This window comes from Mchenga conophoros, linkage group LG2, assembly GCF_057382185.1.
Source record: "Mchenga conophoros isolate Kocher_MC1m ecotype Shallow Benthic linkage group LG2, M_conophoros_male_GT1.1, whole genome shotgun sequence".
Classification (NCBI taxonomy): domain Eukaryota; kingdom Metazoa; phylum Chordata; class Actinopteri; order Cichliformes; family Cichlidae; genus Mchenga; species Mchenga conophoros.
In genome coordinates this window covers 31,741,839-31,758,780 of record NC_140527.1, presented here as the reverse complement: position 1 = coordinate 31,758,780, position 16,942 = coordinate 31,741,839, and the positions used below count along the sequence as shown (strand labels likewise).

The 16,942-nt window shown below is 37.3% G+C and overlaps 1 protein-coding gene across 2 annotated transcripts in view; it reads left to right on the top strand.

Moving 5' to 3' along the window:
• The window catches only part of LOC146582329 (protein diaphanous homolog 1-like), a 48,636-nt gene that overhangs the window by 17,281 nt on the left and 14,413 nt on the right, over positions 1–16,942 (top strand). The window contains exons 2-7 of one of the 2 annotated variants that reach the window (XM_085295172.1): positions 12,535–12,561; positions 13,508–13,669; positions 14,237–14,338; positions 15,069–15,199; positions 16,518–16,595; positions 16,681–16,744. In XM_085295172.1, the coding sequence (XP_085151298.1) occupies positions 12,535–12,561; positions 13,508–13,669; positions 14,237–14,338; positions 15,069–15,199; positions 16,518–16,595; positions 16,681–16,744 (564 nt within the window). The remainder of the gene's footprint in view (positions 1–12,534; positions 12,562–13,507; positions 13,670–14,236; positions 14,339–15,068; positions 15,200–16,517; positions 16,596–16,680; positions 16,745–16,942) is intronic. The other variant, XM_085295180.1, reaches the window with a different exon arrangement.

The window sequence follows — 16,942 nt, the reverse complement described above, 5'->3', positions numbered from 1 at the left end:
TTGTTGCTAACGACAACACATAAAAACAGGCGCTTGTCCGTCCGTAGTGTGGTTATATTAAATATAAGAGAAAGAGAGAACTTTAAGAAATTAATATAGCCACTACAGTGACTATCAAAACGACGAAAAAATATTGCCATAAACAGTTTATTTTGTGACACCACGAAACAAACGATAGCGTAAAATGAAACTATAGATGTTTTTATATCGTCATCCGATATAAATCGTTATATCGAACAGCCCTAGTGAAACACTATTTCAGTTTTTTTTTTTTTTTTTTTTTTTTTTTTTTTTTAGCTAGTGAGTGAATGTGATAGTAAACCAGTAAACAGGAGTAGGTATGTCTGTGAAGGGTATCAGTCATCCAGGTCATCATAGTCTAAAGAGCTTGGAAATAAAAGCGTCTGGACTTCTTTAAGTTCTTTAAGTTAACTTAAACTTAAAGAACTGAACTTAAAGAAGACCAGACGCTTTGCTTTCTAAGCTCTTTAGATTAAACAGAAGTAGCTACTCTGTCTCCTAGCTTTTGTTTTTTTTCTCTCACATTAATGTTAGCAGTTATTCAGAATAATAAACCTCTTCCACTTAATGTTAGGTAGTTAATCTGTGGGTTGGACCATCTGATATACAACCAAATTTAGTAATGGACTCTTCTAATTCAGTTTTGTTCTTTTTTTTTTTTTTTTTTTTTTTTTTGTGTAGTATCAAGTAAAGACATATAGAGGAGTTTGTCTTGAAAAGGGGTCATGCAAGTCTCAAATGTCATGTCATGACAGTGAGCATCTTTAACATGGTTATCAGCAGTTGGAACATCTCAGTGATAAGCTCAGGCAAACTTTCATGGTCAACATCCTACAGATCTTGAAGATGAGGTCTTGGGATCCGTTTTTAGTGGCTAAGCAAGCAAGGGAGCTAATGTATTGGGGATTGCAGTGTGTGGTTGAGAACCCACTGATTATCACGGTGCTGAGGTTTACCAATAGAGAAACTAAACTAACAGGAGACAAGCTAAAAATGAAAAAAAAAATTTTTTTTGTCATACATGAAGAATGAAGTTTAATGAACCACAGTCTTGCAGAAATCAGAGAACGTGAACATTACATGTCTGATAACACAGCACCCTGGGAAGCCAGGGGAACTGGAGTCCGAAGAACTACAGATAAGGCGAACGAGAATTACCTCTTTTTAGCCTCTGTTCTCCTCATCAGAGAGCTTACAGCTACCTGCCAACTGGTGATAACAGACAAATAACAGTTTCACAAGTTAACTTTATTCATTTTGTCTCTGAGCTTAATTATACTTGGGAAGAAAACGTATCACCTGTTGAGAATTCTGAATGTTTATTGGCTGTGTTTACATGTCCTGTAGTGTTGTGGTTACCAGGTGCCTTACACCCATACTTTATTAATCCAATATACAACAATATGTGCTAGTGATGCTCCTGGTGACTAATTTGTTAGTGGACAACATGGGGGGGAAAAAATATTTTTTACACTAGCCGACAAGTCTAAAACTAAGACACGCTCCCATTAAATTTGAGAATGTGTAATGTCAAAAGCTCATTAAACAAAAGTATTTTAAAGCATTAGTCACATTTTCAACAATGAATCATGTTATTTAACTGTGTGGCAGCTTGCATCATCAACATTGCAATTGGCAACAAAGAAGAAAATCACTTAAAATAAACTGATATAACCAGTTTTTTAATACCATATTTAAACTATAAAAGATGTTAAATTATTATTAAAATGTGACAAATTAACATCCGAAAAAGGAATAAGCTGTCACTGAAAAGTATGGTGCAGCATGCCGTGCATTATGAACGATGCATGCTGGTGGAAAATTCATGACAGCCACTTAAATAAAAGTTGAAATCTAAAATAAAACAAATGGTAAATCATCCATTCATTTTCTTCTGCTTATCTGAAGTCAAGTCACAGGGGCAGAAGCAGGGAAGGCCAGACCTCCCTCTCGCAAGCCACCGCCTCCGGCTTATCCGGGGAAACTTTGACACATTCCCTGGCTGGCTGAATGAAATAATCACACCAGCGGTCTGGGGCTTCCTCCCAGTAGGACATACCCAGTTGGAACAAGTTATACAGGAGGTGTCTGTCTCAGCTAGCTCCTTTCAATATGGAGAAACGGTATTCTACTTTGAGCCCAACCAGAGTGACTGAGCTCCTTACCCTATTGCCAGGTGAAAAGCCCATCCACTTTTTAGAGAAAGCTAATTTCTCCCGCTTGGATCTGTAATCTTATTCTTATTATTATCCATCCATCCATCCATTTGCTTCCGCTTATCCTTTTCAGGGTCGCGGGGGGCGCTGGAGCCTATTCCAGCTGTCATAGGGCGAAAGGCGGGGTACACCCTGGACAGGTCGCCAGTCTGTCGCAGGGCTAACCCATAGGGACAGACAACCATTCACACTCAATCGCACATTCACACCTAGTGGCAATTTGGATTATCCAATTAACCTATCCCCACAAGCTGCATGTCTTTGGACGGTGGGAGGAAGCCGGAGTACCTGGAGAGAACCCACGCAAACACGGGGAGAACATGCAAACTCCACACAGAAAGACTGTGGAATTGGTGGAATTGAACTCAGGACCTTCTTGCTGTGAGGCAACAGTGCTAACCACCGTGCCACCATGCTATTGTTATTATTATTAATTAATTAATTAATTAATCAATCTATTTATTTTATTTTAATTTTTTTGTCTTTAAGAGAACTAGCAATAATGGAGTTAACAAAAAAAATCAGGCTGAGAATAACAGATTGCTTTTTCTCACCAATGATGCTCCATCTGGTGGCAGATAACTGCATAACATTAGGACAACTATTTACCAGCCTTGGGTATCAATTAAAATAAAAATGAAAAAATAGATTAAACAACTAGTATGTGTGGTACAGAGTAGTGACAGTAGCAATGATTAGTCAGTCGTGCACAACCCTATTTTATACGCTCTCATTTTTCCTAAAAAGTCCTTTATAAAACATCTGTCATAGGGGATCTTGGTTTGTTTCTGCCAGATGGTGGAGTTTATAAGGAACATCAAAAGTTCTAAATCAAAGCAAGGATGTTAATACGACGAATAAATTTAGTTCTTGCATGGAGCATGATTAACCATCAGTGCAGACAATCCACCACTTAAAGAAAGTGTAAAAGGAAACTCTTAGTTCAAACTGTTGCAAAACCTAGCTGTCTTGGGAGTTCTGCTCAAGCTGAAATGAACAGCCCTAAGCACAAATATGCCATCTGTCTGGAGAAGTTGGCATAATGCTAACATTGTCAATGTGTCAACAGTGTCTCGTGAGCTAAAGGAACACATGGAAATGGAAGCATCTGTTCTGGAGAAGAGAAAAACTCACTGGCCTACTTGAAAAAGTGTTGTGTGTGTGTGTGTGTGTGTGTGTGTGTGTGTGTGTGGGTTTTTTTTTTTTTTTTTTTTTTTTTTTGTTGTTTTTTTTTGTTGTTTTTTTTTTTATTTGAATTGGTCTAATAACACAACGAAGCAGATAATATATTCATCTAGTGATGACATGCTAGATCTAAATGTCTAAATGGTCTCTGAAAAGTGCCTTCTGGCAATATAAGCTAATGAAAAACTGCAACATGATGTGAAATTTGAAATATTGTCTTCTCCTTTTGTTTTTTTAGGAACAAACAACCACAACCTGAACCACAACTGCATTCTTACAGGGACATTGGAATGTACAGGCCTTTGCATACAGTGTAGTCAGTTATAGGTTTGTCAGTTTGTGCATTGTGCATTTGACATTTGAATATAATTTGGATATCTAACATGATAAATTAATATCAAATGGAGTTATAGCACAGAATTACACAGAACCTACAATTTCCAGAATATGCCCAGGCATATAAAAAGTATTGTATTTAAAATAGGATCTCAAAGATTAAATCAGTTGTTTGGAAATCACGTCCTATATCTCCAAGTAAGCTAATGTAGTATAGGTAGGTTTTATAGGTTTGACAGTTGTCTTCTTGTCATAAGATGAATATTATAGCTTGAGATTTGTAAACAATATGTGAATTAGGGTTTGTGTGTTAGCGGTGCTGTTGTGGGTTCCAATTGACATTCCTTTCTTGTTATGAGTTTAAATGCTCTGTGTGGCAGAGCATTACTTGAGACTTGGTCTGGATATAACTATTACTTGAAGCACTAACATCTTACCAGGGGCTTTTTTTTTTTTTTTGTCTGTGTTAAAATGTGGTAAGAAGTGTGCAGTCTGCTGAGGTCTTTGAAGCGTTCAGTCATGAAACAAATCAGCTTCCAAAGGTACTGCTCATTTGGAGGCATCATAGCACCAGGCTAAGTGACTGAATTTCCAGTGAACCAGTGGAAATCTTAATTGGTACTTGTGCAGTTCATGGGTGTTACATATTGCATTTGTTCCATAACTTTAAAAATAGGCTTAAAGACTAATAGCAATCAAATAATATCTTGAATGTTTGAAATTTGCATATGAGTAGAATAATATAATTTTTGAAATATAAAATCTTAAACAATGGGAATATATGTGTTATATATTAGAAATGGGTTGACACTACAGTTTGGTCCTTTGAATAGTGAGGATAAAAAAAGTGCCTCATTCAAGCTTCTTTGCTATAAGTGAGGACAGTGGGTGGGGGGTGGGGAAGTGGGGGTTGCTGCTAATATTGCAGGGTGATCAAGATAAAGTTGGTATTTAGGGGCTGATTGTATTATGTTAGTGCTTTTGGTTTGTTTCTGTTTTGACCCATATGAATGTAGAGTGCCTACCTCCACCCTCCTCCCACTGAGGTCATTGAATTGTGTGCTATTAGTATCTGTGACTCAGAGTTTCTGTCTTTAAATAACTTTTTATGTGAAACGCATTTCTAAAATCTCTGTCCTTTCTAAATTATAGGTTTAATCTTTTTTGTAAATATGAGTTGTTTATTCTCCCCTCCTCCCATTATACCCTACATAGAGCTTTGTATGGCTGCTGATGTGTGTTTTGTCTTTGTATTTCCTCATGTGCACTTGTTTGGCTTAGTTAAATTCTTTTGCAAGAGCACTCAAAGGCCAATGCTACTGCCCAGAAGTAATACTAGGGTTAATTATTGGGAATATTGACTTAAGAACAATGGGATTATAATTTCAGTTGTAACTGTATGAGTTTTATCACCAGTAGGGCAGGGCAATATGGCCAAAAATATTTATCACGATATATATTTGAAAATTTGCGATAACGATATAACTGACGATATAATTTCTGCGAGACAAAACACAACTCCACAACTTTACTAGCGCAAAAAACCCCCAATCCATTTATTTTACTTAAACAAGCAGCTGTTTTTTATGTGCATTAAAGCTATATGAACTTTTAACAGTGCAAATGCAAATTCCTTTGTGAAATTTTAACCAAAAGGCATTTCCAGTATAAATGGGCTGACATATCCTGAGCATAACCATGTATAATATCCACTGAAGTTAAAAAGAGGTGCTTTGCTACATTAAACTGCAGTGTGCCAAATAAAAAAAGTCAAATATGTATTTTTCCGACAATAAGGTGCAAGGGATTATAAGGCAACAAAGCAGTCAGATAAATCAAACTTTATTCAACTCATTCTTCTTTCTTCCTCCACTTGCGTACCATTGATTCGTTAATGCTGTATTCTATCACAGCTGCTCTATTCCCATGTTGTTGCCGTATTTTAATGACTAACCTCGTATTGTGGATGGATTATCTCAGTTCTCCTGACTGAAGTTTGGTCCGTTTACAGCATCCTGCCATGCGATTGCATTTGTCGCTAACCATCAGGAACCTTCACGTTAACTTTTATCGAGTGGAAAAGTGTTAGCGTTCATCCTTCAGCTTCACTGTTTGTTATGCTAACATAGCTGTGTCGCTAGCGATCACGTAGCACATCATTAAATACCAGCTAGCCCAACTTCAGTAACCCTACAAATGTCACTGCTGTGTAGCTTCCTGTCTTCATATATGTTGGAAGTGATAGCAGAGCTGTACGTTTGATTTTTTTTTTTTTTTTCAGAAATCTCTGTCAGAACATGCTGTATTATGCTTAGGTAACTAGCGAGCTAACTTCCGCTAACTTCTAACTCCGTTAAATGTAATGAATTCTGTTTCCATGAATGCCTGGATATTAAACATCATAGTTACACCTGGTAAAGCAGCAACGCTGATCGTTTTATTAAAGATGGAAGAATTTAGACAGTTTTTAACTCTCAGTGATGTTCGTTTGACTTCGGGACCTTAAAGTACGGAGTTTAGGATCCAGATTACTCCCAGATTTACGAGCACCTTAGTCCGACAAATACGGCAATAACGACAGCCCGCTTGCATGTTCTACAAAAAAATGTGCTTTGTTGTATATCTGACGGACAAACACCAAACCAGTTAAATTGCACCATTTTTACAAACTAATTCTGGTTCATCTGTTTCACTCAACAATCTGCTTTCCCCATTTTTATTCTCCGTTACCGCCGTGCTTTTTCGGCACTGCGCATGAGCGTTTTACCCATATTCTATCGCGATATTTCATTTTCTTATCGTTGCCTAGCATTGTACCGGTATTACCGTGAACGGTATAATATGGCCCAGCCCCAATCACCAGATATAGCCCAAATTATCAATTGATGTATGGAATGTTGCAGTTGTCTGCTGGAAAACTGTTGGTTGAGTGGGTTCCTCTTCAACCATCTGATGCTGTTTCACTGTATAAGGGCCTGAAGGTCAAGTCCATATGTTTAATTTTCTTACTGCAAGGCATTTTGTGACCATCAGGCCTTTGACGCTAATACAAATACAACAGAAATAACTTTGATAGGGGGGAAAAAAATGGCAAAGATACAACCCTGTGTATTAAAATTTATTAGAGGTAAATGGTTAGAACCAAGGAATACTGCAACAACAACAACAAAAAACCTATTCATATTTAAAAGTTGGTTAAAATTTTTAAAATTTTGTCTGGTGTTTATGTCAGAGTAATTGCCGTTGAAGCAAGGACTGAGATAATTGTTGGTTTGGCAAATGCATGTCTCGTTAACAGCCCCATCTCACAGGCTATTTTCTGTGTTGCAGTGTTAACTGTATCTAATTAAGTAGATGGAATTGTCCTGGCTGTTTTTAAACATTTATTAAAACTATGTTGAATAATACTTACATTCTTGTTACTTGCTTGGTGGAAAGTGGGTTGGGGTGGTTGGGTTTTGTGTCTCCATTAACACAGTGGGGCAGGGATGAGGAGCAGTCATGCAGTAAACATGCCCCACTTGGACTGACATAGAATCATTATGTCTTCTGCGCATAGCCCATCAGTGCACTTAAATGCATCTTGAGTCTGTTGGTCAGTGAGGCAACTAGGAGCATTAAAAATGCTGACATCCAATTTGACAAGGTGCTGTAGACACTTAACTTCACAGGTTTAGTAAAAATATTATATTTGGGGGCTCCTATTTGCTTTTGCAATTTAGAATGGATAAAAAAAACCCAACTTAACACCCCCCCCCACACACACACACACACACACACACACACACACGAGTCCGCTGTATCCATCTTAACATGCAGACTATTTCCTTTTTCTCTTTCTATAAAGCCATGAGACAAAAATGATTGCTGTGGTGTTAGTGAGTGCATTGTGCATTCAAAAGGCAGATGGCAATAAACCGGTGGTCACCATGTATGTTATATTTTGGTAGAATTATGTTTTTGTGATTTATTTGGTGTATTTATGTTATTTTGCAGTTCTTTCCCCACAGTTAAGTATATTTATTTTTTGCCTTTTTGTTAGATTGAATATAGATACAGGAACATGATAAGTACCTGGCCTGTCCTGATTTCGTTTTTGCACAGGGCAAGATGTTTTATGCAAAGCTATTTAGTTGGACTACATAAACTCAAAGACAAGCCTGAGACACAATCAGAAAAATCAAAATGTGATCCACTAACAGGCAGGGCTTGACAGTGATCCGTAGCTGGTGACCGCTGATAAGTAAATCATGCTGACAAAACAAAAATTATGTAAATCCAGCTTAAGTTTCTGTTTAAGATCCTTAGGCTATTGATTTAAACATATTTAATTGCAAAAGCCTTCCCCCCCCCAGTGCTTCAACGCTTCCAGAATACTGCACCAACTAGTGGCTATAATTCTAGTTTGATAAGAAAATGTAACGTGCCTCACAGATTCTAATCAGTTTGCCTGAGTTCAGTTTGATCCATGCTGGCATCACGCCTACATGCGTAGATGTTGAATTAAAAATAACTTGCTGTTCAACTGATTTATTTAAATGAAACTAACTTACACAATTCACATATACACAGAGAATTCATACCCTGCATTTTTGCACACTTTGTGTGCTACTAGATGGATGCCATTCCTGAGTAAAAGTGGAATGATGTTTAATAGGTAAATTGTATGTAAAGTACAACATGAGCATGACACAGTTTCATCTTAGAGTAGAACTTGTCAGATGGTCAGATTGAAGGTACTGCTGGTCTTTCAATTGCCACTTGGTTATCAAGACTATGGAAAATGTCTTGAACTCTGTAAACAACATGCTGAGCTTATGGCCTCAGTCACTGAGCCAATGAGCATGTGGTTTCACAGTCAGACTGACCCCTCCATGTCACATTCATTTTCAAAAACATTTTTTTTGCAATTGACATGGCTGCAGCAAAAATCTTGTAGCTTCAGGATGGGACTTTAGAAACCAGTATGTGACGGCATGGTTGTTGCATCCTTCTCATATACATGCCTATGTTCAGAATTGATAATTGATTAAGCCCAGTAAAGTTTTGATACAAATCTTCATAATGACCTGAATGGCATTCACCTTTGAGTGCAACTGATTCAAAGTACCTAGCTATGAGAAAATTGGTTTTGCTTCCGGACAAGTATCTGTTCTTGAACGGACCTGTCAAAGCTCACACTCAAAGAACTTCTTTTGAGAGACTTGAAAGAGGGCAAGTCCAAGACCCTAAAATAACTTGATAAATGGTAAATGGCCTGAATTTGTATAGCGCTTTACTCAGTCGCTAAGGACCCCAAAGCGCTTTACACTACATTCAGTCATTCACCCATTCACACACATATTCACACACTGGCAATGGCAAGCTACATTGTAGCCACAGCTGCCCTGGGGCGCACTGACAGAGGCGAGGCTGCCGAACACTGGCGCCACCGGGCCCTCTGACCACCACCAGTAGGCAAACATGGGGTTAGTATCTTGCCCAAGGATACTTGGCATGCAGCCAGGAGGTAGCCTGGGATCGAACCACCGACCTTCTGATTTGTGGCTGACCTGCTCTGCCACCTGAGCTATAGCCTGTATACAGTAATCTTAAGGTTAAGATTACTGTATTTTTTTTTTTTTTTTCTTTTCCAGTGACATGAGTACAATACAGGGTATTCTCATGCCCATATCACATTAGCAAAACCTATCAAAAAAATCTACTTTTTTCCATATCATCTTGATCTTTCAGTTAACCTACTGTCTTAATTCAGAGTGGCCATCTGACACTACTGTTCACTTATCAGTAAAAGTGTCTAGTCTGCTTTCCTTCATTCTGCATTTGCTTGGTTTTTGTTCTTCATCTGATCTACATAATCTTTCTCACCTCTCTCAGTGTCTCCTTAAATGTGCATGGGCAGGTACACACATACACAGAAATGGCAACAGTGTGTGACTGGCTCATTATTTTGCTTTCATAAGCAAAATGCATCTGCTGATTTGATTCTCTCCAGCTGCCTGGTCTCTGAGACAGACACGCAGAAAAAGCTGTATGCCTTTATTTTTGCCACTGCCTTTAGGACTCTATAATATGCGCCCTTTACTATGTATATACTGTAAGCAGTTGTGTTGGCATTTTGTAAAGGGCATTTCATTGAGGGATCACAGAGTGTCTGTTCTGGACTTAAAATTGCAAATCAGCAATCGGTGCAGCACTCTTGACGTCTTGCGTTTGTAAATCTCTCCTCACTTATAACTGTTGAGTTTTCATTTTTGATTGCGCATGTAATCAGAAATGTAGACACCCATACACTAAGTTTTTCAAGTTTTTCCCTCTTTCAGCCTACTCCATATAATTTATAGTTATTTATGATCACACTAGTCGCCATTTAATCAGCTGAATTTGAGAAAATTTGCTGTTTTTGCTGCAGATTTTTGATGGGAGTTAACAACACTGGGGGAATTGCACATGGTAGTTCGCTGGCAACTGTCATCACTGTTGATTAAACATAACTCACAGGATGGGTTGAATAAAGTGTCTTGAACAAAAGGACTTAAATGCCATGCTTTCTTTCATATTTTTTTTCCAAAGCATGTGTCCATATTATGACAGTTTACAAAAACTTGCTTAGGGATGTGTTTGCAGCTTAATGCTTTACCCAGACTACAAAAAGAGGAAACCCAAAATGTACTACTTCATCTAATATGCTCACTGTAGGATGGTAAGATGAATCAGCTCATTTAACTAGCAGCCTGTGCTTAGGGGAGGTCTTTAAATTATAATTAAGCAGTTTCATTGAGTTTGCTTTTTGATTTACATTAGAGGAAAAAAACTTTAGTGCCCTGTGAGAGGGAGTTCTCATTACAAATTTTTCTGTTAATTCTTGATAATCTAATAATTTTTTTGTATGTTGCAAATTTGTAGAAAATGTCTGTCACAGTTTCCAACCAGATGCCTTGCTTTGGTTGTTTTGTCTGGGCAGCAGGGTAAACCCACAGGTATTACAGTAACAATGCAATAAAATAGCACAAAGTTGGTATATTAATATTTCCGTCATTTGGGTTGCTGATTTAAAATTTTGTTCATCATCAGCAAACACTTCAGTCAGTGTTACTGTCTTAGTGATTATGTGTTTTTTCTTTAATTGAATTGCCTTTTCTGTTGATTAATTTGGTGTTATGTTAAGGATTAGTGAGGCACTAGTGGGGCTGTGTAAATAATTGAATCGTTTGCTCTATAATACGTCATGACTCAGATCCACTATTACTCGTAGTATGTCTTTGTCACTTAACACTTGCCTTGCTTATTAAAAGGCGTCCTATTGCTGTGACGTAGTGTGTGATGTTACTGTTACTCATTCATTAAACAGTTTAGTGTTTCCAACTTAGTGATGCTTTTGTTTATTTTGGTCCAGCCCACCTCTTCATGACTCTTCTGGCTCAAAAAAATGTAGTTTGTTGTGTCTGTCATTGCATATTTTCCTAACTGTACATGTGGTTTGTAAAGCGGACCTTACAGTTTGTCAAATTGAAGCTTGGTTTTTGTGTCTCCCTCCCACATGTATCTCTGTTGCTTTCTTCCTGACTACTGTTCAGTTTCCCATGCAATTACCCAGAATCCACTGTGCCTCCTGTCAGCTGTAAATTTCCGTTTTGTGGGCGGAATACTGTAGCACCACAACATTTGTTTGTATGTGTACGAGCTTTCTTTTATGGCATCTTCATGGTGTGTGCCTGTGTGCGTGAGCTGAGGGTCTGTTATTTAATGGCAGCTGTGAAAACGGAAGCATTTTTTTCTTAACTGTCTTCCCCATAATCAATGTGCCTTCTTATTTGTCCTGCTTTGCTCTTTGTTTGTGCGTCTTAAACGAATTCATAAAGGTTAAGCTTTTCTGTGTTGGTCATTGTGACTCCTTTAGCTCAGAACAAAACTGAATGATAAGTAGGATCAGTCGGGCATAAGTAAGCGTTTATGTGTTGTAGGTTAGCAACATAACAATTGGAAGTCCATAATGCTTTTTGTAATTTGTAAAAGAACAAAAAAACCCAACATATTAAATCAGAAATTTGATATTAAGAGCTGAATATTGAAATTGTGTTACTTTGATGCTTTCCAGAATGTCATCAGTATTAATCTTCTTTATGCCTTTTTAGTGTTTGATATTTGATTTATTTTACTGATGTCAATTCAGTTTTACTCATACATAGCTCTTGTCAGGGCTATATAGTCCACTTATTTTGATTTCCTACAGAAACATTAATGGGTATAGTCTGACCTCTAGTGGCAGAGACATGATGATACTTTTCCCTTTCTTTCTAAAATACAAATGTGCTACTTTTTCCTATGTATGGCTTCATCGACTACACACACACACACACACACACACACACACACACACACACACACACACACACACACACACACACACACACACACGCTTCACCTTTGTTGATGATTGACTGCCTATCACCTGCATGTTTCTAAATGTCCTCCTTACCTTAGCTTAGACTGTCTTTAATTTAGATGCATTGGTCTTTGAGTAGATGCGAAAAGAGCTAATGATTAAGATTTTCTTTCTTTTTTTTTCTTTTTTTTTTTCCTGGGTTTTTCTTAATTGCTTGTGAATTCTGTAGATTTCCTGGAGCTGCTTCTTCCCATCATTGATTTCTATCTAATGGGTTCTTTATTTTTTTTTCCCTCCCTCCTCTTTTTCATTTCTTTTACCTGCCATCTGGTTGGTTTTTCTTCCCCCCTTTTTTTGCCATTTTTCTCCCCCTCATTCATTCTTCTACAGACACTCAAACGGCTGATTCCTGATGAGGTAGGTTTATTACAGCTTGTCACTGTCAAACGTGTGCTTGACTTGTGTGTCAGATAAAACTGTTATGCATTTAATGTCACCTCACTGTCTGTCACAAGCCTAACCCACCATAACACACTTGTTTGGTATCTGTGTCTTGTCCTGTGCTATACTGAAGTTAAATGTGCATTTTCTCAAGATGCGCATTGACAACATGAAATGCTTGGCACATAAACTAGTGATGCCTTCATGTGCCCGCAGCTAGGATGCCAGATTTTTCTTTGAGTCACTATGTAGGGTCACTGTATTATGTGCCAAGCTGACATGCATGATGAAGCTCATGTTCTTTGCTTTTTTTTTTTTTTGCTTTTTTTTTTTTCATGTATTAAATAACACTCTGTGCTAATACTGAATGTTTACCACTCAAAGTCATTAAAGCCAGAAAGTGAGATATACCAGACTCCTGGAAAATTTGAGTATGCTCTGTTTACAGCATACTTTGTGCGGCAAAACCACTTTTGAGCTCAAGTTTTAAAAAGGTTTCTGCTCTTGTAAAGAATTTCCCTTTTCAGACATGGAATACGTAAGATAGTTGGTGATGTGAGTTAAAGTTAACATTAAGGCTAAGTAAGATTGCCTTCAAGTTATGTGTCCCTTGCATTCACAATTTGTTTTAGTATTTTTACTTTATTTTTGCATCTTGTGCGGCTGGCTGATATTGCACAGTGTCAAGGTTGTGTTTAGATTGAGACAAAGTAAAATTACTGCCTGGTCTTTGGAAAATGGTACATGTCTGAAAGGGGCAATGTAATATCAAAGTTAGGGAGAAATGTCCCTTGAGTTTTTAACACTACATATGGTTTGATATCTAACATTAACATAAGAACAGTGGTTACTCTCTGTAGTTTTCTTCTCTTACCACTTTTCTCTCTGTCATGTTCCTCTGTTATGTTGTTTGCTAATCCAGTTGGAGCGTTTCACCAGCATGAGGAAAAAGGAGAAGGAGAAGCCTGGACCACCGCCAGGTCACCGACACTCTTCAGCTGCCAGCTATGAGATCAGTGCTCAGAGTGGCATGATGAATGATCATTCTGATGAATATGTCCTGGAACTGTTTGAACAGATGCTGGTGAGAAAGACAGTAAAAGAGTCTATACACACTTTTGTGTATAAATGATTTGGCTTTTGAGGTGTCATATAATATTCGTTACCTTGCCTGTGCAGCTACAGAAACTTGGCATATTCCAATCAAAAGTACTGAATTTCTCACAGTTTAAACACCCTTAATGTGGAGTTACCCTTAAGCCTTAAATTTCCTTTGCTGTAATGTCAGAAGAACTGTGAAGTTGCATAAAAGTTTATTCTGTCTTGCTGCAAGTAGGATTTGACAGACATGTAAAAAAACAAATAACTGATCTCCTGGGACAAGCAAATGGCACCGATTGAAATCCTGAAAGGAAAAAGTTTTTAAATAGTTACATCCAGTAATTCTTTTAACAAGTAAGAAATTCTGTCTTACAGCTGACTCTGAATAGATGGTTATTTCCCCTAATGTAATTAATCAAATATATGGATTATATTTCTGCATTTTATTTTTTTATTGCTTGAGTACACAAATTGATTTTTATGCTAAATCTCTCAATGTTTATTTCTGTTCCATTTGATTATTTTTCTTTACTCCTGTCTTTTACTCTAGGTGGATATGAACCTCAATGAGGAAAAGCAGCAGCCTCTGAGACAGAAAGACATTTTGATCAAACGAGAGATGGTCTCCCAGTACCTCCACACATCTAAAGCTGTCAGTACCTCAAATATCTTAAAAAAATATAGCAAGTACAGGGTGCTAGAGCGAATGTGCTGGCGGTTTAAAGCAAGTCCTTATTTTTTTTTTTTTTTTTCTCTTCGGCTAGAATGAATACATTTTCCAAAGCATTTTGGACATTAGTCATTAATAAATAGTAAATTAATAACTAATCTAATATGTATTTACTGTTTACATACATTAAATTGATGGATGGTTATAGTTATGTTGCTGTTGTTGTTTAAACAAACTCAAACTCTGAAAAAATGAGTGAACCTCCATTGACCTTTAGCTGCTGTGTCACATTTACAACAAGAGTAAACAACTTCCAGAAAATGTATCTGGAAGTATGTAGTGGATTTATGAAAACCCAGACCTTTAGAAATGATTTAATAGTCTTTTCTTCCTTTTAAATCCTGGCAATTCCAAAGGGTTCACAAACTCAAAGTTCTCAAAGGCCCTACATAATCATACACAGATGGCTGCTAATACAGTTCATTTAACTGTAAAATAAGCCTATTAGGAGAAAAACCCTACACACAGTACCCTTTAATCCCACATATGAAAATTTCAAATTACTCTTGACTTTTGCCCTTGATGCTCTACTGTTGTGCTTTCATGTAGAAATAATAGCAATTATATCATGTAACAAGAAATATGTAAATGCAGAACACTAAGTGATTTTGTGTTTACGTGCCTGCTGTGTTTGTTTGTGTTTGTCGATTAGGGTCAGAGCCAGAAGGAGAGTTCCAAGTCGGCCATGATGTACATCCAGGAGTTAAAGGCAGACTATCGAGATTCACAGCTGCTGAGCTGTCTTGAATCTCTAAGAGTTTCACTCAATAACAACCCTGTTAGGTAATATGCACGCACACACACACATTTCTGTTGCTCTGTGCTTCAGGTTAAAATAAATTATACTAACTACAATAATATAGCAAGGCTCAGTATAGAATCAGTGTAAGTTTACAGTGATATAATAAGAACTTTGTGGGTTGTGTCAGCACCACTGTCAGCTATGCGTACTCAAGCGATAACAAAATTACCACCATGCTTGCAAGGTAGTTGATGCTTGGTTGATTTTTGCTTTAGTAGTCCATAAAACTTTGTTTTGTAACGCTACACTTTTTCATGTTTTTGTGAACTCCAACTTTAGCTTTTAGAATTTGAAGCTCACTAAGGTTTAAATCTTGCACTAAATCTTCTGGAGTTATCCTTAAGAAGTCTTATTCTGTGTTATTGACAAGCAAACATGTATGCCTACATCCAGAAGAGCATTTTTTCACTCGCTGTGCAAGCATAAACATTATTTCTTCACCTCACAAGCAATTTTCTGTTATCTAAAACATTTGTGTGCATTTCAATTTCCCAGTCTATCTATCTCTTGCTATTTTGGAAGCCACCCAGCTGTGGGAAAGCAAATACTTGGGTTAATTAAATTTTTTTTTTTTACCTTGCATTGTCAAATCTTTAGTCTTTGTACTGACGCACAATTTCACCTGAATCTAAATGTCAACCTTTAGTTAACTCTTAGCTATGGCCAGCTCCTTTTTCCATGGCCATTGAATCAAATTGTTACTTAAGAAACATTTTGTAGCATCTCTATAGAGTTTATACTTGGCAATTTGGGGATTTGGTGTAAAGTATCAATATCACACTCAAACTCATATTAATTTTCACATAAATCTACTCAAATTACATCTGAGACTTTGCACTGGGTTTATTGATGCCTGTGGGTTAGCAAGGGGTTTTAAAGGATCTTTACATTCGATTGAAACTCATCCACCATTGAGAAAAATCATCTATAGTTTAGGTTACAAACAACTACCAATTCATCCAAGACTGGCTGCTCCAGAAATCCATTCAAACAGCAGTGTTTTTTGCTGGGGAGCTTCTATATACACACACGCACGCGCGTGCGCGCTCTCTCTCTCTTACTGAAGCACCTATAAAGTTTTAGAAATTAAACCCCATGCCTTTTGTAATATATGCTATCAATATATGCTGTCGGCTAGGATTTAAAGTGTACTGGACAGTGTACTGTGCTTTTTAGGGGGAAAAGCTCATATTCACTATGCACATAGATTTACCCTCTGGATTTGTTCTAACCATGAATTCATGCATGCTGTGACAGACAATTTTTCTTAATGTATGGGAAAATATCTTTCACTTTCAGTTGGGTACAGAACTTTGGAGATGAAGGGTTGGCTCTGCTTCTGAATCTGCTGAGAAAACTCCAGGAAGAGGAATGCACGTAAGTTACTTAAACCAAAAAAACAACAACAACTGTATATTCTAGCAGTGTGTTTGAAATGTCTTTCTGGTCTTTCACCAACCAGGCCAATTGGAACGAAATGCCAACATGAGATAATTCGTTGTCTTAAAGCCTTTATGAACAACAAGGTAGGAAAACTTCTTACATCTAAATCCCTAATCCTTTGTTTCATATCAGAATTAATATAACTATAGAATAATTAATGGCCCATTTTCTTTTGTCATTGTAGCAGAGGGCACTCTAAATTCAATACAGTGAAGGTTGTTTACTAATGTATGTAATCCTAGGAAAAAAGAAATTTTATAGAAACTTCTCCAGATTCTGGA